The 15,720-nt window shown below is 41.5% G+C and overlaps 1 protein-coding gene across 2 annotated transcripts in view; it reads right to left on the reverse strand.

Moving 5' to 3' along the window:
• Positions 1–3,388: 3,388 nt before the first annotated feature.
• Positions 3,389–15,720, reverse strand: part of LOC135515603 (nuclear pore complex protein Nup50-like) — a 43,034-nt gene continuing 30,702 nt past the window's right edge. For both annotated transcript variants that reach the window (XM_064939225.1, XM_064939224.1), the window contains one exon: positions 3,389–6,985. In XM_064939225.1, the coding sequence (XP_064795297.1) occupies positions 6,786–6,985 (200 nt within the window). In that variant the 3' untranslated portion in view covers positions 3,389–6,785. The remainder of the gene's footprint in view (positions 6,986–15,720) is intronic.

Genomic DNA, 15,720 nt, shown 5'->3' on the forward strand with positions numbered 1-15,720 from the left:
CTGTAGAGAGAACCCCCCTCCTGTCTCAGTATTATAACTGCTGGTCCAAAGCTGTAGAGAGAACCCCCCTGTCTCAGTATTATAACTGCTGGTCCAAAGCTGTAGAGAGAACCCCCCCCCCCCCTGTCTCAGTATTATAACTGCTGGTCCAAAGCTGTAGAGAGAACCCCCCCTCCCCCTGTCTCAGTGTTATAACTGCTGGTCCAAAGCTGTAGAGAGAACCCCCCCCTGTCTCAGTATTATAACTGCTGGTCCAAAGCTGTAGAGAAACCCCCCTGTCTCAGTATTATAACTGCTGGTCCAAAGCTGTAGAGAGAACCCCCCTGTCTCAGTGTTATAACTGCTGGTCCAAAGCTGTAGAGAGAACCCCCCTGTCTCAGTATTATAACTGCTGGTCCAAAGCTGTAGAGAGAACCCCCCTCCCCCTGTCTCGGTATTATAACTGCTGGTCCAAAGCTGTAGAGAGAACCCCCCCCCCCCCCCCTCCCCTGTCTCAGTATTATAACTGCTGGTCCAAAGCTGTAGAGAGAACCCCCCTGTCTCAGTATTATAACTGCTGGTCCAAAGCTGTAGAGAGAACCCCCCCCCGTCTCAGTGTTATAACTGCTGGTCCAAAGCTGTAGAGAGAACCCCCCTGTCTCGGTATTATAACTGCTGGTTCAAAGCTGTAGAGAGAACCCCCCCCCCTGTCTCAGTATTATAACTGCTGGTCCAAAGCTGTAGAGAGAACCCCCCTGTCTCAGTATTATAACTGCTGGTCCAAAGCTGTAGAGAGAACCCCCCCCCCTGTCTCAGTATTATAACTGCTGGTCCAAAGCTGTAGAGAGAACCCCCCTCCCCCTGTCTCAGTGTTATAACTGCTGGTCCAAAGCTGTAGAGAGAACCCCCCCCCCCTGTCTCAGTATTATAACTGCTGGTCCAAAGCTGTAGAGAGAACCCCCTGTCTCAGTATTATAACTGCTGGTCCAAAGCTGTAGAGAGAACCCCCCCCTGTCTCAGTGTTATAACTGCTGGTCCAAAGCTGTAGAGAGAACCCCCCCCCCCCCCCCCCCCCCACCTAGTGTTATAACTGCTGGTCCAAAGCTGTAGAGAGAACCCCCCCCCCTGTCTCAGTATTATAACTGCTGGTCCAAAGCTGTAGAGAGAACCCCCCCCTCCCCCCTGTCTCGGTATTATAACTGCTGGTCCAAAGCTGTAGAGAGAACCCCCCTGTCTCAGTATTATAACTGCTGGTTCAAAGCTGTAGAGAGAACCCCCCCCGTCTCGGTATTATAACTGCTGGTCCAAAGCTGTAGAGAGAACCCCCCTCCCCCTGTCTCAGTGTTATAACTGCTGGTCCAAAGCTGTAGAGAGAACCCCCCCTCCCCCTGTCTCAGTGTTATAACTGCTGGTCCAAAGCTGTAGAGAGAACCCCCCCCCCCCTGTCTCAGTGTTATAACTGCTGGTCCAAAGCTGTAGAGAGAACCCCCCCCCCTGTCTCAGTGTTATGACTGCTGGTCCAAAGCTGTAGAGAGAACCCCCCCCCCCCTCCCCCTGTCTCAGTATTATAACTGCTGGTCCAAAGCTGTAGAGAGAAACCCCCCCCCCTGTCTCAGTATTATAACTGCTGGTCCAAAGCTGTAGAGAGAACCCCCCTCCCCCTCACCCGGTATTATAACTGCTGGTCCAAAGCTATAGAGGGAACCCCCCTCCCCCTGTCTCGGTATTATAACTGCTGGTCCAAAGCTGTAGAGAGAACCCCCCTGTCTCAGTATTACAACTGCTGGTCCGAAGCTGTAGAGAGAACCCCCCTCCCCTGTCTCGGTATTATAACTGCTGGTCCAAAGCTGTAGAGAGAACCCCCCCCCCTGTCTCAGTATTATAACTGCTGGTCCAAAGCTGTAGAGAGAACCCCCCCCCCTGTCTCAGTATTATAACTGCTGGTCCAAAGCTGTAGAGAGAACCCCCCCCCCCCCCTGTCTCAGTGTTATAACTGCTGGTCCAAAGCTGTAGAGAGACCCCCCCCCCCCTGTCTCAGTGTTATAACTGCTGGTCCAAAGCTGTAGAGAGAACCCCCCGTCTCAGTGTTATAACTGCTGGTCCAAAGCTGTAGAGAGAACCCCCCTGTCTCAGTGTTATAACTGCTGGTCCAAAGCTGTAGAGAGAACCCCCCCCCCTGTCTCAGTATTATAACTGCTGGTCCAAAGCTGTAGAGAGAACCCCCCCCCCCCTGTCTCAGTATTATAACTGCTGGTCCAAAGCTGTAGAGAGAACCCCCCTGTCTCAGTGTTATAACTGCTGGTCCAAAGCTGTAGAGAGAACCCCCCCCTGTCTCAGTGTTATAACTGCTGGTCCAAAGCTGTAGAGAGAACCCCCCCCCCTGTCTCAGTGTTATAACTGCTGGTCCAAAGCTGTAGAGAGAACCCCCCCCGTCTCAGTGTTATAACTGCTGGTCCAAAGCTGTAGAGAGAACCCCCCCTCCCCCTCGGTATTATAACTGCTGTGTAGTTGATACGAGGGCTGAATGTATCCGCTCTGTTTAAATAGTCTCATCACAAATGGCTCCCTATATAGTGCATTTATCAAAAGGTAGTGCACTATGTAGGGAATAGGGCACCATTTGGGATAGAGGCATCAGATTTGATAACTTGAGTTTGTGATGCTTCTCTTGGCACTAGAGAACCCATCTCTGTCTGGCTGCTGTGGCACCGACAACCGATCCCAACGCTTCTTAACTTTGGTTTCTGTATCAGGACAGACAGTAAAATGTGCATGTCAGTGTAACAGTATAACTTTAGACCGTCCCCTCGCACCGACCCGGGCGCGAACCAGGGACCCTCTGCACACATCAACAACTGTCACCCCTTGAAGCATCGTTACCCATCGCTCCACAAAAGCCGCGGCCCTTGCAGAGCAAAGGGGGAACTACTACTTCAAGGTCTCAGAGCAAGTGACGTCACCGATTGAAACGCTATTTAGCGCGCACCACCGCTAACGAAGCTAGCCGCTTCACATCCGCTACATGAGGACCATTCTTCTGTCTCACTTCTCTTCTGTTTGGGCATGTTCCTGTACTGATGAATGCAGAGAATACCAGGGGGGCCTTTTCTTCACCTCAGGCCCATTTATAGTCATCAATCACCACAGGCACAGTGTTCTTATTCCGGACAAATGGCACCCTATTCCCTTCCTAGTGCACTACTTCAGACCAGGTCAGACCCTTCTTCTAAGTATGACATGTATTTAAAGTGAGTCTGGTACATATTTCAGTGTTCGACCGACCGGCCGACCGCCGGGCGGTACCCGGCCGACCACCAGGCGGTACCCGGCCGACCACCAGGCGGTACCCGGCCGACCACCAGGCGGTACCCGGCCGACCACCAGTGACAAGAAAAACAAGTGCTACCCGTTGAATTGTTGATGAATTTATTCCCCATTTTAAATCAATGACTACAAAATGTTTCAGACAGGCGACGGCTGCATTGCCTCACCTCAGCGACAGACAAACAGGACACTTGGAAACAACCAAACCCAGAGACGAAGGATTGAGCATCCTTTCACACCAACTGATGATGCCTTGTGGAAAACAGACTGTGTGACCTTACAGGCCCTCTCCATGCATCCAAAATGGTGTGCTTCTTTTGAGCAGCTCTAGAAATATATATCTATAATGCCTCTGAGAGGCTGTGAAGGGAGACATATTCCCAAAGAAAGACAATTACTGAAGCAGACATTCCCTTTCGAGACAGTTGTGGATGAACCGGCGGCCATTTTGAGTGAGTGTAATTCCACGAGGGAGAGAAGGGAGTTGAAGTCCTTTTACTCAGACAGGTACACAGTTGTGGGTGAACCGGCGGCCATTTTGAGTGAGTGTAATTCCACGAGGGAGAGAAGGGAGTTGAAGTCCTTTTACTCAGACAGGTACACAGTTGTGGGTGAACCGGCGGCCATTTTGAGTGAGTGTAATTCCACGAAGGAGAGAAGGGAGTTGGAGTCCTTTTACTCAGACAGGTACACAGTTATGGGTGAACCGGCGGCCATTTTGAGTGAGTGTAAATCCACGAAGGAGAGAAGGGAGATGGAGTCCTTTTACTCAGACAGGTACACAGTTATGGGTGAACCGGCGGCCATTTTGAGTGAGTGTAAATCCACGAAGGAGAGAAGGGAGTTGAAGTCCTTTTACTCAGACAGGTAAAATAATGAATCTCACTTCAGCACAACATATTTCCATTTATCTTTTACAATAAATACAGTCTTACAAAGAAAAAAAAGATGTGAACAAACATTCAGTAGAAACACACAGACAACACGAGGTTTAGGCAGTGAAAGGTGAGAACTAACTAGATGCTGTTGGGGAGGGGAGGGTTTATCTAGTTCTCAGATTATCTGCTAAAACTGACCCAGTCTTGCATTAACATAAAAGGGTCTGCAGCTAAAATGGCCCCCTATTCCCTACATAGTGCACTACTTTTGACCAGGGCCCTATGGGGTGGAACCCTATTCCCTACATAGTGCACTACTTTTGACCAGGGCCCTATGGGGTGGAACCCTATTCCCTACATAGTGCACTACTTTTGACCAGAGCCCTATGGGGGGGAACCCTATTCCCTACATAGTGCACTAGATAGGGAATAGTGAGCCATTTGAAATGAACCCTCATCAACACACCCCTTTCAAAACACGGTTTAACTCCTCAAGTTATCCTCGGAGAGCTGGACAGAGAGCAGGTAGGAAGAAAAAAACACTCCCTCGTCATACTAGTCTCCCACACTTTAATTAAAGGTCTCCTCTTGTCCACAACCAGAAGAACCACGGTATCGCCAACCGTTTAAAACATCAGCCTGCTTCCCTCTCGTCTCTTAACTCAAACTATAGCAGCAGTATTCCATTAGACGGAATGTTACTGAACCCCCCCACAACAAGATGAATGAACATGGGGCATTCAACAAGCCTCATGTCTGCCGGGAGCAAGACAGTGGAGCCCGTTGGACTTTCACAGTAATAAACACAACCATATGTTACAACTAAAAATGTGTGTTGCTACACAACGCATGCAAATAAAACATTTCAACGGTCACATGTACGTCTCTGTGTTACAGTGGGTCTAGTCCAGGTGTGTCTAGTCCAGGTGTGTCTCTGTGTTACAGTGTGTCTAGTCCAGGTGTGTCTCTGTGTTACAGTGTGTCTAGTCCAGGTGTGTCTAGTCCAGGTGTGTCTCTGTGTTACAGTGTGTCTAGTCCAGGTGTGTCTAGTCCAGGTGTGTCTCTGTGTTACAGTGTGTCTAGTCCAGGTGTGTCTAGTCCAGGTGTGTCTCTGTGTTACAGTGTGTCTAGTCCAGGTGTGTCTAGTCCAGGTGTGTCTCTGTGTTACAGTGTGTCTAGTCCAGGTGTGTCTAGTCCAGGTGTGCCTCTGTGTTAGTGTGTCTAGTCCAGGTGTGTCTAGTCCAGGTGTGTCTCTGTGTTACAGTGTGTCTAGTTCAGGTGTGTCTCTGTGTTACAGTGTGTCCAGTCCAGGTGTGTGTCTAGTCCAGGAGTGTGTCTAGTCCAGGTGTGTCTCTGTGTTACAGTGTGTCCAGTCCAGGTGTGTGTCTAGTCCAGGTGTGTCTCTGTGTGACAGTGTGTCTAGTCCAGGTGTGTCTCTGTGTGACAGCGTGTCTAGTCCAGGTGTGTCTCTGTGTGACAGCGTGTCTAGTCCAGGTGTGTCTCTGTGTGACAGCGTGTCTAGTCCAGGTGTGTCTCTGTGTGACAGCGTGTCTAGTCCAGGTGTGTCTAGTCCAGGTGTGTGTCTGGTCCAAGTGTGTCTAGTCCAGGTGTGTGTCTAGTCCAGGTGTGTGTCTGTGTGACAGTGTGTCTAGTCCAGGTGTGTGTCTAGTCCAGGTGTGTGTCTAGTCCAGGTGTGTGTCTAGTCCAGGTGTGTGTCTGTGTGACAGTGTGTCTAGTACAGGTGAGTTTAGTCCAGGTGTGTCCAGTCCAGGTGTGTGAATATAAAACTTGTTGTAGACGACCCCTCTGGCATCACATGACAAAATGTCCTCCTATCCCCTTTGTAGTTCACTAGTTCCAGATGACATGGTTGGTCTAAAGTAGTGCACTATATAGGGAATAGGGCCCTGGTCTAAAGTAGTGCACTAGATAGGGAATAGGGACCATTCCAGATTGGACAGTTGTCAGTGAGACAGGCAAGGATAAAGAGGGTTAAAATAAACATGACCTGGGGTGGAGGGGCTAGGGGTACAGGACTGGCCCTGGGGTAGAGGGGGGTACAGGACTGGCCCTGGGGTGGAGGGGCTAGGGGTACAGGACTGGCCCTGGGGTGGAGGGGCTAGGGGTACAGGACTGGCCCTGGGGTGGAGGGGCTAGGGGTACAGGACTGGCCCTGGGGTGGAGGGGCTAGGGGTACAGGACTGGCCCTGGGGTAGAGGGGGGTACAGGACTGGCCCTGGGGTGGAGGGGTACAGGACTGGCCCTGGGGTGGAGGGGCTAGGGGTACAGGACTGGCCCTCTGGGGTAGAGGGGTACAGGACTGGCCCTGGGGTAGAGGGGGGTACAGGACTGGCCCTGGGGTGGAGGGGCTAGGGGTACAGGACTGGCCCTGGGGTGGAGGGGGGTACAGGACTGGCCCTGGGGTGGAGGGGCTAGGGGTACAGGACTGGCCCTGGGGTGGAGGGGGGTACAGGACTGGCCCTGGGGTGGAGGGGTACAGGACTGGACCTGGGGTGGCTAGGGGTACAGGACTGGCCCTGGGGTTAGTTGATAGGCAGAAGGGAGGAGTGGGGCCAGCCTGTACCCCTCCAGGGGGCTCGTCCTCTAAGCTTTCTTCTCCTCCAGTATGTTGTGTAGTTCATCAGCGTCCTCTGCTGTTTTGACCCTGATGAGCATGGCGACAGGGTTGGTAGGGTTGTTGTGGTCCACGACAGGGTTAGGAACACACATCACCATCACGTTGTTCTTTCCCATCCTGGAACAGAGTATGGAGGGCTGGACCATGATGTTCAACAGGATGTTACCTGGATGAGAGAGAGAGAGAGAGGGGGGGGGGGTGTTATTGATGAGGGCTGGACCAGGATGTTACCTGGAGGTAAGTAAGGTTTAATAAGGTTTAATAAGGCTTAATGCAGTAAGGTTTAGTAAGGTTTAATAAGGCTTAATGCAGTAAGGTTTAATAAGGTTTAATGCAGTAAGGTTTAATAAGGTTTAATAAGGTTTAATGCAGTAAGGTTTAATAAGGTTTAATAAGGCTTAATGCAGTAAGGTTTAATAAGGTTTAATAAGGCTTAATGCAGTAAGGTTTAGTAAGGTTTAATAAGGCTTAATGCAGTAAGGTTTAATAAGGTTTAATGCAGTAAGGTTTAGTAAGGTTTAATAAGGCTTAATGCAGTAAGGTTTAATAAGGTTTAATAAGGCTTAATGCAGTAAGGTTTAGTAAGGTTTAATAAGGCTTAATGCAGTAAGGTTTAATAAGGTTTAATAAGGCTTAATGCAGTAAGGTTTAGTAAGGTTTAATACGGTTTAATGCAGTAAGGTTTAATAAGGCTTAATGCAGTAAGGTTTAATAAGGTTTAATGCAGTAAGGTTTAATAAGGTTTAATGCAGTAAGGTTTAATACGGTTTAATAAGGCTTAATGCAGTAAGGTTTAATACGGTTTAATAAGGTTTAATGCAGTAAGGTTTAATAAGGCTTAATGCAGTAAGGTTTAATAAGGCTTAATAAGGCTTAATGCAGTAAGGTTTAATAAGGTTTAATAAGGCTTAATGCAGTAAGGTTTAATAAGGCTTAATGCAGTAAGGTTTAATAAGGTTTAATAAGGCTTAATGCAGTAAGGTTTAATAAGGCTTAATGCAGTAAGGTTTAATAAGGTTTAATAAGGCTTAATGCAGTAAGGTTTAATATGGTTTAATAAGGCTTAATGCAGTAAGGTTTAATAAGGTTTAATAAGGCTTAATGCAGTAAGGTTTAATACGGTTTAATGCAGTAAGGTTTAATAAGGTTTAATACAGTAAGGTTTAATACGGTTTAATGCAGTAAGGTTTAATAAGGTTTAATGCAGTAAGGTTTAGTAAGGTTTAATAAGGCTTAATGCAGTAAGGTTTAATAAGGTTTAATAAGGCTTAATGCAGTAAGGTTTAGTAAGGTTTAATAAGGCTTAATGCAGTAAGGTTTAATAAGGTTTAATGCAGTAAGGTTTAGTAAGGTTTAATAAGGCTTAATGCAGTAAGGTTTAATAAGGTTTAATAAGGCTTAATGCAGTAAGGTTTAGTAAGGTTTAATAAGGCTTAATGCAGTAAGGTTTAATAAGGTTTAATAAGGCTTAATGCAGTAAGGTTTAGTAAGGTTTAATACGGTTTAATGCAGTAAGGTTTAATAAGGCTTAATGCAGTAAGGTTTAATAAGGTTTAATGCAGTAAGGTTTAATAAGGTTTAATGCAGTAAGGTTTAATACGGTTTAATAAGGCTTAATGCAGTAAGGTTTAATACGGTTTAATAAGGTTTAATGCAGTAAGGTTTAATAAGCTTAATGCAGTAAGGTTTAATAAGGCTTAATAAGGCTTAATGCAGTAAGGTTTAATAAGGTTTAATAAGGCTTAATGCAGTAAGGTTTAATAAGGCTTAATGCAGTAAGGTTTAATAAGGCTTAATGCAGTAAGGTTTAATAAGGCTTAATGCAGTAAGGTTTAATAAGGTTTAATAAGGCTTAATGCAGTAAGGTTTAATATGGTTTAATAAGGCTTAATGCAGTAAGGTTTAATAAGGTTTAATAAGGCTTAATGCAGTAAGGTTTAATACGGTTTAATGCAGTAAGGTTTAATAAGGTTTAATACAGTAAGGTTTAATACGGTTTAATGCAGTAAGGTTTAATACGGTTTAATGCAGTAAGGTTTAATAAGGCGTAATGCAGTAAGGTTTAATAAGGCTTAATGCAGTAAGGTTTAATACGGTTTAATGCAGTAAGGTTTAATAAGGCTTAATGCAGTAAGGTTTAATACGGTTTAATGCGGTAAGGTTTAATACGGTTTAATGCAGTAAGGTTTAATAAGGTTTAATAAGGCTTAATGCAGTAAGGTTTAATAAGGTTTAATAAGGCTTAATGCAGTAAGGTTTAATAAGGTTTAATAAGGCTTAATGCAGTAAGGTTTAATAAGGTTTAATAAGGCTTAATGCAGTAAGGTTTAGTAAGGTTTAATAAGGCTTAATGCAGTAAGGTTTAATAAGGCTTAATGCAGTAAGGTTTAATAAGGTTTAATAAGGCTTAATGCAGTAAGGTTTAATAAGGTTTAATAAGGCTTAATGCAGTAAGGTTTAATAAGGTTTAATACGGTTTAATACGGTTTAATGCAGTAAGGTTTAATAAGGTTTAATGCAGTAAGGTTTAATAAGGCTTAATGCAGTAAGGTTTAATAAGGCTTAATGCAGTAAGGTTTAATAAGGCTTAATGCAGTAAGGTTTAATAAGGTTTAATAAGGCTTAATGCAGTAAGGTTTAATAAGGTTTAATAAGGCTTAATGCAGTAAGGTTTAATAAGGTTTAATAAGGCTTAATGCGGTAAGGTTTAATAAGGCTTAATGCGGTAAGGTTTAATAAGGCTTAATGCAGTAAGGTTTAATAAGGCTTAATGCAGTAAGGTTTAATAAGGCTTAATGCAGTAAGGTTTAATAAGGCTTAATGCAGTAAGGTTTAATAAGGCTTAATGCGGTAAGGTTTAATAAGGCTTAATGCGGTAAGGTTTAATAAGGCTTAATGCAGTAAGGTTTAATAAGGTTTAATAAGGCTTAATGCAGTAAGGTTTAATAAGGCTTAATGCAGTAAGGTTTAATACGGTTTAATGCAGTAAGGTTTAATAAGGTTTAATACAGTAAGGTTTAATACGGTTTAATGCAGTAAGGTTTAATAAGGTTTAATGCAGTAAGGTTTAGTAAGGTTTAATAAGGCTTAATGCAGTAAGGTTTAATAAGGTTTAATAAGGCTTAATGCAGTAAGGTTTAGTAAGGTTTAATAAGGCTTAATGCAGTAAGGTTTAATAAGGTTTAATGCAGTAAGGTTTAGTAAGGTTTAATAAGGCTTAATGCAGTAAGGTTTAATAAGGTTTAATAAGGCTTAATGCAGTAAGGTTTAGTAAGGTTTAATAAGGCTTAATGCAGTAAGGTTTAATAAGGTTTAATAAGGCTTAATGCAGTAAGGTTTAGTAAGGTTTAATACGGTTTAATGCAGTAAGGTTTAATAAGGCTTAATGCAGTAAGGTTTAATAAGGTTTAATGCAGTAAGGTTTAATAAGGTTTAATGCAGTAAGGTTTAATACGGTTTAATAAGGCTTAATGCAGTAAGGTTTAATACGGTTTAATAAGGTTTAATGCAGTAAGGTTTAATAAGGCTTAATGCAGTAAGGTTTAATAAGGCTTAATAAGGCTTAATGCAGTAAGGTTTAATAAGGTTTAATAAGGCTTAATGCAGTAAGGTTTAATAAGGCTTAATGCAGTAAGGTTTAATAAGGTTTAATAAGGCTTAATGCAGTAAGGTTTAATAAGGCTTAATGCAGTAAGGTTTAATAAGGTTTAATAAGGCTTAATGCAGTAAGGTTTAATATGGTTTAATAAGGCTTAATGCAGTAAGGTTTAATAAGGTTTAATAAGGCTTAATGCAGTAAGGTTTAATACGGTTTAATGCAGTAAGGTTTAATAAGGTTTAATACAGTAAGGTTTAATACGGTTTAATGCAGTAAGGTTTAATACGGTTTAATGCAGTAAGGTTTAATAAGGCGTAATGCAGTAAGGTTTAATAAGGCTTAATGCAGTAAGGTTTAATACGGTTTAATGCAGTAAGGTTTAATAAGGCTTAATGCAGTAAGGTTTAATACGGTTTAATGCGGTAAGGTTTAATACGGTTTAATGCAGTAAGGTTTAATAAGGTTTAATAAGGCTTAATGCAGTAAGGTTTAATAAGGTTTAATAAGGCTTAATGCAGTAAGGTTTAATAAGGTTTAATAAGGCTTAATGCAGTAAGGTTTAATAAGGTTTAATAAGGCTTAATGCAGTAAGGTTTAGTAAGGTTTAATAAGGCTTAATGCAGTAAGGTTTAATAAGGCTTAATGCAGTAAGGTTTAATAAGGTTTAATAAGGCTTAATGCAGTAAGGTTTAATAAGGTTTAATAAGGCTTAATGCAGTAAGGTTTAATACGGTTTAATACGGTTTAATGCAGTAAGGTTTAATAAGGTTTAATGCAGTAAGGTTTAATAAGGCTTAATGCAGTAAGGTTTAATAAGGCTTAATGCAGTAAGGTTTAATAAGGTTTAATAAGGCTTAATGCAGTAAGGTTTAATAAGGTTTAATAAGGCTTAATGCAGTAAGGTTTAATAAGGTTTAATAAGGCTTAATGCAGTAAGGTTTAATAAGGTTTAATAAGGCTTAATGCAGTAAGGTTTAATAAGGTTTAATAAGGCTTAATGCGGTAAGGTTTAATAAGGCTTAATGCAGTAAGGTTTAATAAGGCTTAATGCAGTAAGGTTTAATAAGGCTTAATGCAGTAAGGTTTAATAAGGCTTAATGCGGTAAGGTTTAATAAGGCTTAATGTGGTAAGGTTTAATAAGGCTTAATGCAGTAAGGTTTAATAAGGTTTAATAAGGCTTAATGCAGTAAGGTTTAATAAGGCTTAATGCAGTAAGGTTTAATACGGTTTAATGCAGTAAGGTTTAATAAGGTTTAATACAGTAAGGTTTAATACGGTTTAATGCAGTAAGGTTTAATAAGGTTTAATGCAGTAAGGTTTAATAAGGTTTAATAAGGCTTAATGCAGTAAGGTTTAATAAGGTTTAATAAGGCTTAATGCAGTAAGGTTTAGTAAGGTTTAATAAGGCTTAATGCAGTAAGGTTTAATAAGGTTTAATGCAGTAAGGTTTAGTAAGGTTTAATAAGGCTTAATGCAGTAAGGTTTAATAAGGTTTAATAAGGCTTAATGCAGTAAGGTTTAGTAAGGTTTAATAAGGCTTAATGCAGTAAGGTTTAGTAAGGTTTAATACGGTTTAATGCAGTAAGGTTTACTAAGGCTTAATGCAGTAAGGTTTAATAAGGTTTAATGCAGTAAGGTTTAATAAGGTTTAATGCAGTAAGGTTTAATACGGTTTAATAAGGCTTAATGCAGTAAGGTTTAATACGGTTTAATAAGGTTTAATGCAGTAAGGTTTAATAAGGCTTAATGCAGTAAGGTTTAATAAAGCTTAATAAGGCTTAATGCAGTAAGGTTTAATAAGGTTTAATAAGGCTTAATGCAGTAAGGTTTAATAAGGCTTAATGCAGTAAGGTTTAATAAGGTTTAATAAGGCTTAATGCAGTAAGGTTTAATAAGGCTTAATGCAGTAAGGTTTAATAAGGTTTAATAAGGCTTAATGCAGTAAGGTTTAATATGGTTTAATAAGGCTTAATGCAGTAAGGTTTAATAAGGTTTAATAAGGCTTAATGCAGTAAGGTTTAATACGGTTTAATGCAGTAAGGTTTAATAAGGTTTAATACAGTAAGGTTTAATACGGTTTAATGCAGTAAGGTTTAATACGGTTTAATGCAGTAAGGTTTAATAAGGCGTAATGCAGTAAGGTTTAATAAGGCTTAATGCAGTAAGGTTTAATACGGTTTAATGCAGTAAGGTTTAATAAGGCTTAATGCAGTAAGGTTTAATACGGTTTAATGCGGTAAGGTTTAATACGGTTTAATGCAGTAAGGTTTAATAAGGTTTAATAAGGCTTAATGCAGTAAGGTTTAATAAGGTTTAATAAGGCTTAATGCAGTAAGGTTTAATAAGGTTTAATAAGGCTTAATGCAGTAAGGTTTAATAAGGTTTAATAAGGCTTAATGCAGTAAGGTTTAGTAAGGTTTAATAAGGCTTAATGCAGTAAGGTTTAATAAGGCTTAATGCAGTAAGGTTTAATAAGGCTTAATGCAGTAAGGTTTAATAAGGCTTAATGCAGTAAGGTTTAATAAGGCTTAATGCAGTAAGGTTTAATAAGGCTTAATGCGGTAAGGTTTAAGGTTTAAAGGCTTAATGCGGTAAGGTTTAATAAGGCTTAATGCGGTAAGGTTTAATAAGGCTTAATGCAGTAAGGTTTAATAAGGTTTAATAAGGCTTAATGCAGTAAGGTTTAATAAGGCTTAATGCAGTAAGGTTTAATAAGGTTTAATACGGTTTAATACGGTTTAATAAGGCTTAATGCGGTAAGGTTTAATAAGGTTTAATGCAGTAAGGTTTAATACGGTTTAATAAGGTTTAATGCAGTAAGGTTTAATACGGTTTAATAAGGCTTAATGCAGTAAGGTTTAGTAAGGATTAATGCAGTAAGGTTTAATACGGTAAGGTTTAATACGGTTTAATGCAGTAAGGTTTAATAAGACTTAGTAAATTAAAGTTCTATATTTTAATAACATACTGAGGTTGGTATCTTTCACACCACTGAGTACAGTCTAGGTCTCTAGATAAGGTTTAATAGGGAAAAAATTAATAAGGTTTAATAAGGAAAGGTTTAATAACATACCCAGGCTGGTGTCAGCGGTCTCTAGGTAAGGTTTAATAAGGTTTAATAACATACCCAGGCTGGTGTCAGCAGTCTCTAGGTAAGGTTTAATAAGGTTTAATAACATACCCAGGCTGGTGTCAGCAGTCTCTAGGTAAGGTTTAATAACATACCCAGGCTGGTGTCAGCAGTCTCTAGGTAAGGTTTAATAAGGTTTAATAACATACCCAGGCTGGTGTCAGCAGTCTCTAGGTAAGGTTTAATAACATACCCAGGCTGGTGTCAGTAGTCTCTAGGTAAGGTTTAATAAGGTTTAATAACATACCCAGGCTGGTGTCAGTAGTCTCTAGATAAGGTTTAATAAGGTTTAATAACATACCCAGGCTGGTGTCAGTAGTCTCTAGATAAGGTTTAATAAGGTTTAATAACATACCCAGGTTGGTGTCAGCGGTCTCTAGGTAAGGTTTAATAACATACCCAGGCTGGTGTCAGCGGTCTCTAGGTAAGGTTTAATAACATACCCAGGCTGGTGTCAGTAGTCTCTAGGTAAGGTTTAATAACATACCCAGGCTGGTGTCAGTAGTCTCTAGGTAAGGTTTAATAACATACCCAGGCTGGTGTCAGCAGTCTCTAGGTAAGGTTTAATAAGGTTTAATAACATACCCAGGCTGGTGTCAGCAGTCTCTAGATAAGGTTTAATCAGGTTTAATAACATACCCAGGTTGGTGTCAGCGGTCTCTAGGTAAGGTTTAATAATATACCCAGGTTGGTGTCAGCGGTCTCTAGGTAAGGTTTAATCAGGTTTAATAACATACCCAGGTTGGTGTCAGTAGTCTCTAGATAAGGTTTAATAACATACCCAGGTTGGTGTCAGTAGTCTCTAGATAAGGTTTAATAACATACCCAGGCTGGTGTCAGCAGTCTCTAGATAAGGTTTAATAACATACCCAGGTTGGTGTCAGCGGTCTCTAGGTAAGGTTTAATAACATACCCAGGTTGGTGTCAGCAGTCTCTAGATAAGGTTTAATAAGGTTTAATAACATACCCAGGTTGGTGTCAGCGGTCTCTAGATAAGGTTTAATAACATACCCAGGCTGGTGTCAGTAGTCTCTAGATAAGGTTTAATAACATACCCAGGCTGGTGTCAGCAGTCTCTAGGTAAGGTTTAATAACATACCCAGGCTGGTGTCAGCAGTCTCTAGATAAGGTTTAATCAGGTTTAATAACATACCCAGGCTGGTGTCAGCGGTCTCTAGATAAGGTTTAATAACATACCCAGGCTGGTGTCAGTAGTCTCTAGGTAAGGTTTAATAACATACCCAGGCTGGTGTCAGTAGTCTCTAGATAAGGTTTAATAACATACCCAGGTTGGTGTCAGCGGTCTCTAGATAAGGTTTAATAACATACCCAGGCTGGTGTCAGTAGTCTCTAGGTAAGGTTTAATAACATACCCAGGCTGGTGTCAGCAGTCTCTAGGTAAGGTTTAATAAGATTTAATAACATACCCAGGTTGGTGTCAGTAGTCTCTAGGTAAGGTTTAATAACATACCCAGGCTGGTGTCAGCAGTCTCTAGGTAAGGTTTAATAACATACCCAGACTGGTGTCAGCAGTCTCTAGGTAAGGTTTAATAACATACCCAGGCTGGTGTCAGCAGTCTCTAGATAAGGTTTAATAACATACCCAGGTTGGTGTCAGTAGTCTCTAGATAAGGTTTAATAACATACCCAGGCTGGTGTCAGCAGTCTCTAGATAAGGTTTAATAACATACCCAGGCTGGTGTCAGCAGTCTCTAGGTAAGGTTTAATAAGATTTAATAACATACCCAGGTTGGTGTCAGTAGTCTCTAGGTAAGGTTTAATAACATACCCAGACTGGTGTCAGCAGTCTCTAGGTAAGGTTTAATAACATACCCAGGCTGGTGTCAGCAGTCTCTAGGTAAGGTTTAATAACATACCCAGGCTGGTGTCAGCGGTCTCTAGATAAGGTTTAATAAGGTTTAATAACATACCCAGGCTGGTGTCAGTAGTCTCTAGGTAAGGTTTAATAACATACCCAGGCTGGTGTCAGCAGTCTCTAGGTAAGGTTTAATAAGATTTAATAACATACCCAGGTTGGTGTCAGTAGTCTCTAGATAAGGTTTAATAACATACCCAGGCTGGTGTCAGTAGTCTCTAGGTAAGGTTTAATAACATACCCAGGCTGGTGTCAGTAGTCTCTAGGTAAGGTTTAATAACATACCCAGGTTGGTG

Source organism: Oncorhynchus masou, chromosome 27 (genome assembly GCF_036934945.1).
Source record: "Oncorhynchus masou masou isolate Uvic2021 chromosome 27, UVic_Omas_1.1, whole genome shotgun sequence".
NCBI lineage: Eukaryota > Metazoa > Chordata > Actinopteri > Salmoniformes > Salmonidae > Oncorhynchus > Oncorhynchus masou.